Source organism: Miniopterus natalensis, chromosome 7, assembly GCF_054644295.1.
Source record: "Miniopterus natalensis isolate mMinNat1 chromosome 7, mMinNat1.hap1, whole genome shotgun sequence".
Lineage (NCBI taxonomy): Eukaryota > Metazoa > Chordata > Mammalia > Chiroptera > Miniopteridae > Miniopterus > Miniopterus natalensis.
In genome coordinates this window covers 27,205,680-27,219,475 of record NC_142087.1, presented here as the reverse complement: position 1 = coordinate 27,219,475, position 13,796 = coordinate 27,205,680, and the positions used below count along the sequence as shown (strand labels likewise).

General features: G+C 42.9%; 1 protein-coding gene across 1 annotated transcript in view; it reads right to left on the bottom strand.

The window, feature by feature from the left end:
- CFAP61 (cilia and flagella associated protein 61) overlaps positions 1-9,271 on the bottom strand; it is a 161,711-nt gene extending 152,440 nt beyond the window's left edge. Inside the window, exons 1-5 of the mRNA XM_016212031.2 lie at positions 9,129-9,271; positions 6,698-6,848; positions 3,659-3,735; positions 2,373-2,440; positions 2,019-2,145 (exon numbers count right to left, since the gene is read on the bottom strand). Coding sequence (XP_016067517.2) covers positions 2,019-2,145; positions 2,373-2,440; positions 3,659-3,735; positions 6,698-6,848; positions 9,129-9,271 — 566 coding nt within the window. The remainder of the gene's footprint in view (positions 1-2,018; positions 2,146-2,372; positions 2,441-3,658; positions 3,736-6,697; positions 6,849-9,128) is intronic.
- Between the last annotated feature and the right edge of the window lie 4,525 nt (positions 9,272-13,796).

Here is a 13,796-nt window from a genome sequence, read left to right as displayed (position 1 = left end):
GCAGACCAGGTGCTTTCCTGTCTCCATCCTTTGTCCATTCTGTCACTCTCACTGAACCCTGACTCATCCTTCCCAACCGGATTCAGAGGCTATAACAACATGTACTAAAAAGCACAGATATCAAGAATGCAGTTTGATGAGTTTTGACAACTGTTTACACCGCAGCCAATATACAGAACATTGTCATCACCCCAGAAATCCATCGAGTCTCTCCCAGTCCCACTCTTCCCTCCCTTGGGGCAACCATGGACCTGGTTTCCACCTGTACGGATTAGTCTCGCCTGTTCTGTACATCATTGAAGTGGAATCAACAGGATATGGCCTTTGTTTCCATGCTTGTCTTCCTTCTCGCAGAAGCGCTCGGAGACCGATCCATGCTGTTAACTGTGTAACAGCACTTCATTCCATTCCACTGCTGAGTAATAGCTATAGCACGGATGTGCCACAGTTTATAAATGTAAGCATTTACCTGACACTTAGACTTTTGGACGGGGGTTGTATGTAGCTGTCTTCTCCCTCTCTGCTTACCTCCTCCAAGACACACAGCGTTGCAGTTCACTGTGGGTGGTTCCCTCTCCCCCCATAACTATAATGGTAATAATAATATTTAATTTCCTTAAGCATGTATGTGACGGGAAGTGTGCTAAGTACTTGACTTTCATCAGCTCCTCCATCGCAGCGACCCCACGCAGTTGACAATGCGCTTACACCCACTGACAGAGAGGAAACTGAGGCCTGCAGAGGCCAGTTCCTTTTTTAACTCAACCCACCTGGTTAGTACCAGAACCAAGATGAGAATCTATATCTACCTCACGTCATTATTACAAATTCTTAACAATTACGCTGTAATACTACATGTCTGGTAATTAGTAGGCTTTCGGGTTTTTAAAATTTTAATTCAATACTCTCTAAAGAAATTCAGCATTTATCAAATATGGCAACAGTTGACCCAAGAAGATACAATTTATTCTTCACTGATAAAGCCAAGCAACTACTCTTGGGAAGTGGTTTCATATGCACTCTTCATTCAAAACTGCCATTCTATTTTGCTCACAGCTTTTTGAATCAAAAATCTGGGGGCGGGGACTCAGCTGGGCAGTATTGTCTTGGGGTCTCTCATGGCTCTGCAGTCAGATGTTGGCTGGGCTGCAGATATAGGGGGCCTTTCCTTGCCTGGTTGTCCTCGCTGGCTTACTCACACTGCTGTCAGTCAGTGCTGTCAGCAGGAGTCCCGATGGTGCGCCTGACCCCAGTGCCAACATGTGACCTTCCCAGCATGGCGGTCTCAGGGCTGTCAGACTTCTTCCCCTCATTTCCTCCAGAGCGAGAGTCCTAAGACAACTGCCAAGAGAACTAGCCTCAGGAATCACAGAGCATCCCTTCCACCAGGCTGTGTGGGTTGAGATAGTCACAATCTGGCCCAGATAAAGAGGGACACAGGCCCCACCTCTTGATGAGAGGAGTGGTAAGGCCACATTGCAGGAGAGCTTGCAGGACAGAAGACAGTGTTACAGCCACCTTTGGGAAACCAACTCCAGTCCAGCCATCTATCTCCTTAAGATTGCTGAGCTTGGGGGCATGTCATGTGGGCCATTGATGGTTCAGACCTTCGACTTGGAAACTCCTCTTTGGGGTCAACAGAATCGTCATCCACTGAATGTCAGAAAATAAGTGGGCTTTACTAGGAAAGCTAAATAGGCACATTCATTTTTAAGTTTGTTTTATTTTAAAGTTATTTCACTCTGTGTGGGATAAAAACCTGTGTTTTCAGAAACCCATTAATAGTAAATCTACAACTTGCCGGCCATATAGTGCCAAATATTTCATCAGATATTCAGTTCCAAAAATTATGTCAAGAAGAACTGTAAACATCTTCAAATGAAGTAATACGTGGGGATATTATAAAACAATTTAATCCAAGCTGTAACCACTTCCAGCAAAGTTGACCATTTACACACTCTTCACAAGGTGACTGCCAGGGTGAAACTTAGGCAACAGAGGCTCTGCTCCCACCTCACCTGGCTTTGCGGATGTGCAGCTGGGGGTAGTGGTGGTGCCTGTGGCATATGTGCACAGCAAAGTCCTCGACATACGTCATACTTGGGATGCTCCCCACTTGGTCAAACACAGTTATAAGAGTTGAGCCTAAATCACAGAGACAAAGAAATGTAGCCTTGTTTTACCAGGGAATAACTAGACCTTCAAAACAAAATGTAGTTTCCATTCTAAACTGTGTTTTGCTATAATCAAATAGGCACACCAGACATTTTGGACCTGGAGACCATGCTCATTTCCCATTCACCTAAGCACCCTTTTAAACACGAACTTCCTATGTTACCGACTAGGGACAGGGGCAGTTGAGCAGACCTTACCTAGGCTCATGAAGGATGGCACTATGAGAAAGATGAAGTGCAGGTCTGGCACTGCCTTAAACACGGTCCTGGCAAGGGAACAGAGGGCGGATGAGTGTCACTAACCTGGCCATCCCATTAGCCGGCTCCCGACCGACAGATGCCTTCACTAAACAGACGAGATATTCGTCATCCACTTGCCCTCCTTTGCTCCCTGCCTGCCAAGGCAAGAGCATCTCCAGGGTGATTTCTTTTTCTCCTCTGCTCTTTCTTGGATTCCAAACAGCCCTTTTTCTATCTGTTCCACGGGGGCAGAGAGAATAAAGGGTGCCACGTTCAGGCAGCACACCAGATTTCTGCGAATATTAACCTTTGACCTGGCATCTGGATGGTCTGGTGTGACATTTCAAGTGTGACTTGAAAGCTGAGGCCACCCCCCACCCCAAACGTTTGTGCAGGCTGTCAGCGATGCATCGCCGTCACCCGGTGGCCCCGCCGATCATATTTCAGGGTGTCATACTATTCAGGATGCTTCTACAGTCTGTCATGTTCATAAACATTTCTAAAGGTTAGACTGAAGAAAATTGTTTTTAAAAACATCCAAACCTGTGACTCTACTTTTTCCCTACGTGCCCCCAAATCCATGATTTTAAATGACTAACTGCTGTCTGCTTCAAACGATGGCAGTTAAAGATGTATCTGAAGGAAACAGTGACTCAAAGAAAAAGGTTTTCTCTCAGCAATATCGCTGCTGTTCCATAAATGCTTTAATACAGCCATAAATTACAAGTGAATTTAACAACTCGGAGTTTCATGTCCTTTAAAAATATTTTAAAACTACAGGCCCTCCAGGCCCTCCGTATCTACAGGTTCTATATCCATAGAATCAATCAATCACGGATGGAAAATATTTTTTTTTAAATGTTACACTGTTGCTGACCTGTGCTATGTAGTGAGGCCTACGATGGCTGCGTCTGTACTGAACACGTACCGACTTCTTTTCTTGTCATTACTCCCCGAGCAATACAGTATAACAAAGATTCACACAGCATTTCCATTGTATCAGGTATTATAAGTGATCTAGAGATGATTTAACCTATACGGGAGGACTGCGTAGATTATATGCAAATACGACGCCCGTTTATATAAGGGGCTTGAGCATAGCAGACTTGGGTATCCACAGAGGTTCTAGAACGAATCCCCCTCGAGGGATGGCTGTATCCACATGGTCTCTTTCATGCCACTTTGGCATTAATGTGTCTGCTGCCAGCCCCCAAGTCACCGTCTGCAAGGCCCCGGCCACTTACCGAATTATCTCTTTGCAGCAGCCAATAGAATATTCGTCCACGGCCACAAAGAGGTGCATGAACAATGTGTTCAGAGGCTGCAGAAGAAAAGAGAACATAGTAAAGGCTGAGTGAGCATTCAGGCTATGCTGGAGCGGCGGGTGGGAGGCGAGAGGTAAGTGGGGGGGGCTGTCGCAGACACAGAGCTGCGCTGGGCTTGTGGGTGACAGTTTACGTCTGAAGCGATGAGACACCCAGGCAGTGTTCCTGGACCGCCCTGCCTTCCGTCCTCCTGGCTCAGAGTTAGTCAAGGTAACGGGGCCGTAAATGAGTCCAGGGCAACTGGCTCTTCTTCCTGCCCCCACAAATGGGCTGCGGGCAGGGAGGCGCCTGCGGGGGAGTGGAATCGATTATTAACTCAGTAGTCTTGTCCTCGGGGGTGTCGATGCCAAGTGAAAGACAATCACCCTTTCCCCGGGGCTCTTGAGTAAGCAGCTGCTGCTCTATTCAAGTGACACGAGGGAAAGAGTCTCTTATGAATTTGAAGGATGGAAGGCAGATGCCACTTATGAACCCAAGGGCTTGTTTTGTTCAACATTCCCAGAGTCAGAATCAAATATTACTCCTGGGAGTCAGAAAACCTGGGAGCTGAAAACTCAAATAGTAAGATTCTAACATGACTTTCAGGTTAAGTCTTTTAAGTTTTTAAAGAGCAATGTCTGAAGACTTCTCCAGTGGCCTAAATAATGGCCAGTTGTTCTGTACATCCACGCATCGGTCTGCTCAGCTCAGCTCAGTACCCGTGTTTACGGGCAAATCTCAAATCCTAGAGACAACGTGAGGCGGTTGGTCGGTGAGGGCAGGGCTTGCACCTCCATCAGGGCAATAGAAGCACTGCCCGGGTTCCTGTTCGCTGAGCGATTTTACAGTCGGCCTCGGATACCACCTGCACATCCATGCGCCTTGCTCTCCCCTCCTGTTGGACGACACGTGCCTTAGGAACACTCGGGCATAAAATGGCTTGAGAAGAATCATGAATTTGGTTCATGAGCTTGAAAACTTCCAAAAGGCAAACAACACAAATCCCAAAGTCCAGATGACAGCAGCAGCAACGGCGACGACACCAATGTGAGCACTTTCCATGTATTAAGTCATCTAAATCCCCTAAGAGCCCCACTTAATATCTGCTTTTACAGTCCGAGCCGGACTAACCTCAAGAGTACATGGTTTATTACTTGGCTGATTTATCTCCCCAATTCTCTCTTCCATCAAAAATATTATAACTCAAGATTTAGTGTTTAGCTTTAAGATAAAAATTACTTCAGTTGCAAATATCCCTGGGATAGGTAATAATATATGAAACCTTGAGGATCTATAACAATGCTCTCCAATAGGGAAATAGCTTGAGCCACAAATGTAAGCCACATACATAATTTTAAATTGTCTAGTAGACATATTTACAAAGAGTAAAGATAAACAGGTGGAATTAATTTCTAATATTTTTTAACCAGCCTAATATATTCAAGTTACCATTTTAACAAGTAGTCAATATAAAAATTGTTAGAGATATTTTACACTCTTTTAAAGCATTTGAGATCCGGTGTACATATTTTACTTATACCACATCTCAGTTCAGACTAGCCACATTTCAAGTGCTTTATAGTTACTTATGCTGGACAGCCGAGCTCTATACTATTGCAAGAAGTAGTTTCAAAAGAAACAATCTTGAGAACAAGAAAAAGAACAAAGGGGAAAGAATTTATGAATAATGGTGTTAATTTGTAATTTTCAAAGAGGTAAAAATCATGATCCAAATGCAAATATAACATGAACACATGTCAGAGGTTTATGCAACCCACCAATGAGTGAGGGGACCCATGAGATAAAATGATTTGCTGCACTTGAGATGCTGGCTACTTTAGGCAACTTAATGAGAGAATCTTAAAAACGTGGCTGGGTATGATGCAGAATAGAGGATGTCCTACTGGGCCGTAGCCAGGACCTTTGAGGTGATCTCTTCCACCAGAGAGAAATTATTTACATCTCAAATGGCTAAACATCTACAAGTTAATTGCCGTTCTTACAGAACTGTACAGTAGCCCAGCCGATGGAAAGTCTATCAAAGGTACCAATATTAACTGAAAGGATCTTTCTCCACCATTTCCAAGCTTGAGATAACTTTTCTGACACTGGGTGTGCACAGTGTCAGACCGTGAGGTACAGGAGAGCAGAGAGGACAGGGGAAGGCTGACTATGTGCTAGATAATGTGCCAGCTGTGTGCAGGTGTGTGTGTGTGTGTGTGTGTGTGTGTGCGCGCGCGCACACGCACATACATATGTGGGAGGTGAACTCACTCATGCACTCAGCTGACATTCCCCAGGGCTCTGGGACACGCTATTGAATTCCACTGACAGGCAAGTGTGCCGCCCACAGCTGCAGCCCCTGGCTCTCCACAGAAACTGGGGCCAGACGTTGGCCTGGCTCTGGCAGGCTGGGGGCAGGAAGAGCTCAGGTGTGGCACCGGTCACCAAGGCCCAGCTCCCTGGGAACTGCTGACCTGGCCCCTATTAGCCAACAGGTTGTCAGGTGCTCGCAGCTAGAAGGCATCAAATAAGCCATATTCCGCAGAGGCACTTTGAAGATGATAGAGTGTGACAGGAATCTGAGGCTACTGTCACTATAACAGAGGCAAGTCTGTAGATGGAAGGTGCCTTTCCAATGTATCCACACACTGTGGATCCAGGCACTCGGAGCAGTACGGAGACCTAGAAGGCAGATGTTCCGACACTCCCACTAATTGCTTGCTCCCAGGCCTCATGAGCAGAGTATGGCCTGGGCCTGGCCAGCAGCCGTCTGATCCGGCCACTACCTACCCTTCCCTATCCCCGCAGACCCACTTTTCCTCCCCAACAGCCAACGTCATTTCTAACTGTCCTGATGTTATATACTTTCTGCTGTGAGTTTTGAACTTCTCAGTTCAAAACTGAAAAGACACATATGTAAGCACAGGACTTCTCTTCAAAACTGACCGCTCCAACAGGCTGTGCATGCTGGCTTACTGTGCATGGGATTTCACTGTCGAGCTCCCGGAACACCGACACCCAGTCATCCTGCTTGCTCACGTTCCAGTTGGGATAGTCCAGGAAGGTGGCGTGGGCCATGATCTCCTCCTTGTCATTACAGAGGGTGATGGCAAGGTTTGCCTTCTCCCTGTGGAAATGATTAAAATCGCATTCACAAATCAGATTACTGAAGGTGAGGTGAGGATGCCAAGTTCTCCCTGTTCAGCTACCAGAGCTCAGCAACCACTGCATAAGGTATGAGAACCACTGAAAGAGGCGGAAACAACGTGACGGCCTACTTTGGGAATGGCTCTTTCAGGACACCTGGTACTACCAAATACATTTTTATTGAAAATTATATTTCATCAGAAATCTATTATATTTATGATATGAATTGTCCAATACCCTTCCCTTGGAGATTGGCTGGAAAAAGTGACTATAAAGTTTTCCCTGTTGACTCCATGTTGCCAATATCACTGTGTTAGCCTAAACGTGCAGTTCGGATGGCCAGCTGTCCCAGGATGACCAGGACTGATGTGTCCAGGACATGGGGCTGTCAGTGCTACAACTGGAGAAGTCCTGGGCAAGCTGGGATGGGTTGGTCACTTACGTGCAGCAGCAGTCTTCACAATTTCTCCAAACCCTGAGCTAACTGATTCTTATGGAATCTGAGCGTTAGCAATACCACCTGATCTAGCTGCAGAAATGGAAACCCTGAAGGGTCTTGCTTCAGCTAATGGAACCCCGCAAGTGAACAAAGACAAGGGGAGAGAAGCAGGTCTTCCAGTTCTCCTGGTGGCTGCCCAAAGGGACATCTCGATGGTCCCTCCCAACTGCTACTCTGCCTTGTGGCCTGTCACAGCAGCAAGAGCTACAGCCTAAAGACGGTATTCACTTTACTCCACGGAGAGCCATTTGTGTATAAACTGAAATGCAATTTTCACTCTCTTAACTGAGTATCTTACTTCAATTTCTTACTGGTACGTTAAGTGGGAGGGGGAAAAAATTTCATGTTCCTTCAAAAACAAAGAAGGCAGAAGTCATCCATTCCTTATTAAGGGGAATAGATGAGAAGGCAGCGTATAGCTGAAGGAGGAGAGACAATGGGGAAGATAGAGAGAAAGTTATATATACTTCCCAGTTACATATTTATCACCAAAGTATTGTATTGTAAGTTCAGTCAAAAATTAGAAAGTACTCACAAGCAAGAAGAGAAATAAACAATTTGAAAAATCATCCTTAATACCGCCTCCTACAGGTAACCAAACTCTGTCAACGTTTCGGTGTCTCTCTCTCCAGATTTGCCTTGCTGTGAGGGCAGCTGTACATTGAAATGTACTTTGTGTGTTTTTAAAAATGAAAGAGCACAACCCATACTGTTGGTAGCGTGGTTTATTTTTCCCAGTTGACAGCATATTATTTTCCTAAAGCTGCTCACCAAAGAGCAAGCTCTCACACACATGTACTTCTTGGTCTAATGTTTTATCTTTAAACCTCTTTATTTTGGTTTAAATAAGTATATTTTAATAGAAAATTTACATCACTATCATAAATGGAAAACCAGTATCCCATGCTAGAAAGACAGAATCACTATAAAAATAAAGACACGACATTTAAAATTAATTCCTAATGAAGTCTTTACTCTCCGTTCCAGTTATCAATTAACATGCAGATTTTTTTAAGTGTTTGTATTGATTTCAGAGAGAGAGAAGGAGAGGGAGAGAGAGAGAGAAACATCAGTGACCAGAGAGAAACATCAAACGGCTGCCTCCTGCAAGCCCTCTACTGGGGATTGAGCCCGCAACCAGGGCATGTGCCCTGCCCAGGAATCGAACCCTGACCTCCCAGTTCATGGGTTGATGCTCAACCACTGAGCCACACTGGCCCGGCAAAAAATATCTTTTAAGAAAAAAAAACAAACCTATGCAATTTTGAAATTTAGAAGAATATTTTAACAGCAGTGGATAATAGCATATCCAGGCTTTGTCGCTTACTAACTGCTTGACTTTGGCAGGCTTCCATTTTCTTATCTTTAAGATGGACGTAATAGTGGCTACCTCAGAGAAGTATCAGAGTGTTCAATAAGATGACGTTGGCAAAGCACAGAGCCTGACAGAAAATAAAGGCTCCAAACTGGTAGCTAATATTATTAACTTGCCCCAAGTGACTCTACTAGTGGGTGGGACAGTGGAGATTTGAACCCCAGTTTGCTGAATCCAAATCCAGGAGAAATCCTTCCGCCCCACGTGTTGTTACAGCACTTAGACTGGTTGTTTGCAAAGATCTCCTGCTCAGTAGGGTAGATTTTCTTGCTGCCCATTCCCTTGCCACAAGCCCCATATGGACAAAGGAGTGGGGGCTCGGGGTCCCTTCCTGTTGTGTGATACGACCGATAAACATAGTTAAGCTCACTTAGCTATGTACTTACAGAAGATAGATGATATTAAGCCTCCCAAACAGCTTCTGGGTAAATCTTCTAATGAGGTTTCTGATGCAGTAAATATCCTGTGACTCTGTTCTTCGGCAATGAACAACTTCTACCTTTCCTCTTGGAGACGTGAGCACTGACATTTTTAATCCTGCCCCTAAAGGAGAGAAAACAGCCCACTGTTAATTGGAGATGTCAAGCCAGTCCAGTTACAGTCCTTACAGAACAGCCCACTGTTAATTGGAGGTGACAAGCCAGTCCAGTTACAGTCCTTACAGAATTCAATTTCCATGTGGTCAGAGTGAACATGGCATTAGAGTGCTGGTGGGACACCTTTTTCCCTGGGGGTGGGCTGTGATGACTGTCACCACAAACCAGCTGACATGTTTCTCTGCAGGAGAATGTTGTTTCTGAGAATTGGCCTGTCTAGAAAGTTCTGCAACTGTATTCTTTGTTTCCAACAAAGCTGCTTTAAAGTATTCCAACAATAGACTTGAAAAACATTGAAAGGAATTACTTACTGATTCAGGGCCCTTACATTTCATTAGCCACCAATGCATGTGGTCAAGAGTTACAGGGGAAATATGGACAGCTGCTCATGTTCCAAAGAGAGTTCCCCAAACGGGAGTCCTGAAGGGCAGCAGCCCTGAGAGATATATTGAGACAAAAATTTGTGTGGTCAAATAAGCACAGGAAATGCTGCTTGCGATAGCGTTCCTGGGGGGCGGTTGTGCCCTTGAAGTCTTCGAGAAGTTCCATAAGAAAGTGCCTGCTTTCTTCTCATAACCAAGCCTTTCTGGGGGGAATCCCTAAAGACAGCAACAGTGGAGAGTCTAATGTTTGAGAAAGACACTTTGGGGAATGCTCTTGACAGGAGCAGTAGGCCACACAATGATTTCAATCTCTCTCTCCCTCTCTCTTGCCTTTCCTTCCTCCCTCTGTCTCTCTCCCTTCATTCCTTCCTTCCTTTTTCTCTTTGCCCTTTTTCTAGGGGAAAAGCTTTTATTATGTACTAGCTGGTGAGCTCAAAACCAGGCAAACTAATTTTTCACCATGGTATTGACTCTAAGAACAATATGGGACATTTCCAGCACCCTGGAAGGCTGCCTCCTAGCACCCCCCAGTCAATTTGTCCCTCCAAAGACAACTACTACTCTGACTTCTATCTCACAGATGATCTTTGCCAATTTTTTGAACATAATATAGATGGAATAATACAGTGTGTATAGTTTTCTTTCAAAACAGAATATACCTTTTGGATTGTTGTTGTTTAGATAAATTCTTGCATAATTTTCATTTTGCAAAAGTTACAAAAAACTTGAGCACCAAGGGGAAATAAGACAGCACTGGACTGAGCTCCTCTCCTGTGAAATGAGGAAACTAAGGCCCATGAAGTGAAGTGACTTGCCTCAGGACACATGCGTTTGCTTAGAAATAGAACCTTGGGCATCTCCTGCCAGCCCAGACCCCTGTCACTCCCACCTGTTCAAGTGTCCTATAGGATGGCTCTGTGCATGTAAGTCCCCCTGTCCTCACAGTCCACTGGTGTGCAGATTAACTGCAGGTCAACTGCTCTTAACTGTAAATCTTCAGATGTTCAGGGTGTGAGGAGGAGGGCAATGCAGGGGGACTTGCGAAGGTGGCAGGTGGCAGCCAGGAATCTTTTTTATATTTTATTTTATTATTTTATTTTATTTTATTTATTAAATTTATTCTCATCCAGTGGGCTTTATCTTGGAGAATTCACATCACCCTTAACTTTGCAGTCTTACAAAGGGGTTTCATCAGCACCCCCAAAGCAAACCCAGCTCTGGGAAATGGCTGTACCTTGTCCAAGCTCATAGAAAGCGAAAGAACAAGTACAAAATGCTAATTTATTCATTTACAAAGAGAAGGTCAACAGCAGGGCAGTCCAGATGTCTCTGTAGCCCAGACAGTTAACAGGTAAGTCACAGGGGTTAAGTATAAGTCTGATTTCCTCTCCTTAACAGAGTGGCACTTTAGCATAGCTCGGCTACAATGAGTTGATTCCATGTTCTAACTCTAATGTCAATCTTTCTTGACATTTAATTTTAAAAATTATTTTTAATTACCAGTGATTCGTTATGCTTTCTTCATTATACCTTCTCAAGGCATAATACATTCTCACTGCAAAAAACATAAACTTTACAAATAAGGCTGAAATCTGGTCGTTTTTATTGTGGTAAAATATGGGCAACATAAAACTGCCCATTTTAACCATTTTTAAGTAGCATTAAGTACATTCACATTGTTGCCCAATCATCATGACATCCAGAACTTTCATCTGAAATCCTATTTTGAAACCCTTGGTCCCAATCCAAATCCCCTCTTTTTGAGGTTTGGCACGTGTATAATTTCAGACAATATTTTCTATTTTAGGGGATCAACCACATACCCTACATGCTGAATGGGCACAATAGCCCATCAGGGAGCAGGGAGAGAATCATTGAAGGGTATCTCACCAGATGCCTTTCTTACTCCCAATGTTGTGAAAGCATTAACAAGCAATAAAATGACAGTATTGTTTCAAAGGAGGCAATCAGAACGTGGGGGACTATCATCTGAGCAATTAAATAGTAAGTTATGTTTTACACATCCCCTGTGAATGGGAAATTAGGTGCTTCCTACAAAGACTTGGCATTAATAGAGACAATAAATTTTCACATTTGAAAATGTCCTTTACTTTCTTTGCGTAGAAATAGGCTTTAATAGTATCTAGACTCCTATTCAAGCTAGCCATAAATATTGTCATTTCTGGGTTTGGTTTTAACTTAAAATCAGAATTAGAAAGATATATCCTATTTGTAAAACATTACATAATAAGCTAATGCTACAAATATATAAAAATTCTGAATAAAATAAAATATGAAAGTATAATGAGAAAGGTGAACTTGGAAAAAGGAAACAAGAAAAGAAGGAAGGGGGCAAGCAAGGGGCATCCCCCACCCAGATGGCAATGACTTTGTGTCCAGTGGCTCAGGAAGTGATCTGATCTGAGCATGCCCGTGGGACCGTTTTTAGCATTCCACGAGGATAGTTTGAGCCTCATTCAAAACAGAGAACTGAAACTAAAACCATACATACAACCAATAACCTAGGATTTTATGCCTAAACAATCATTTAAAAATGAAGGTGAAATAAAGGCAATTTCATACAAAACTGAAAGAAATTTCCAAAAGGACCTGGTTGAAAGAACTAATAAAAGGTGTGTATTAGGAAGAATAAAATTAGAATCAGAAAGGAGTGGAATACAAGAAGAAATGTTGAAGGGAGAAAAGTAAACATTCAGGTTTACATCTAAATAAGCACTGATGGGAAAAAGAAAAGTAATGATGATAACTTTTGCTTAAAAAACAAAAGTTGAATTGAATTACCTGACAAAAACTTTTGAGGTAGAAGTAAAGTCTTCTGAGTGTTTGTATCTTTAAAAGGAGGCTAGAGAAAATTAACTTTAAACTTTGTTACATCAATTATGCATAGTTACAAATGTAAAATAAATTATTTAAAGAAAACATCTTTTTATTTTAATAGCTATTTGTGTGTTTTTTTGCTGTTGTTTATTTTAATTTTTACCCAAGGATATTTTTTTCCATTGCTTTTTAGAGAGTGGAAGGGAGAGAAAGAGAGAGAAACATTGATGTGAGAGAGACACATTGATTGGTTGCCTCCTGCACAAGCCCCGACCAGGGCAGGGAATTGAACCTGCAACCAAAGTTCGTGCTCTTGGCAGAAACTGAACCTGGGACCTTTCAGTTTGTGGGCTGACGCTCTAACCACTGAGCCAAACTGGCTATTTATTTATTTTGTTAGGTGACTTCTCTTTAAAGCGATATAAAATCTCATTCAATTTATTTAAAATTTGAAAAGTGAGATAAAAATACTTAAATAATAATATAAGTGTTATAGAACTATGGCAAATATTTTTATATGTTACAAATGACTTCCGTTTGGGAAATCAGCATAAAATTTTTTTCAAAAGCAATATCTGCAGAGATAGATGTGATATTTTTATATGCATGAACATATAAATATGTTTTACCAAACACCAAAATAGACTTGCAACAGTCAAAATTCTCTTAACTAATGAGCTATCAATACATGAAACGACATGGAAGAACCTTAAATGCATATGAATAAGTGAGAGCAGCCAATCTGAAAAGGCTGGTACAAACTATATGATTCCAAGGATATGACATTTTCAAAAAGTCAAAACTATGGAGACAAAAATAAAAGATCAAAAAATCAATGGTTGCAGAGGGCAAAAGGGGGAGGGAGGAATGAATAGGTGGTGCATAGAGAATTTTCAGGGCAGTGAAACTATTCTTTGCCATATTCTAATGGTGGACATATGTCACTATATGATTTGTCAAATCCCATAGAAAGTACAGCAGCAAGAGTAAACCCTAACGCAGACTATGGACTTTGGGTGATAATGTGTCAGTGCAGGTTTATCAAGTGTAACTAATGTACCACTCTCGTGGGGGATGTTGATAGTGGGGAGGCTGGGAGCAGGGGGTTGGGGAGTAGGGGTCAGGTGTGTGTGGGGGGAGAACAGGAATTCTCTTCACCTTTCAAGTTTTCTAAAACTGCTCCCCAAAATCGTCTTTTTAAAAATTTGCTTAACCATTTGCTTGCATATAATTAATT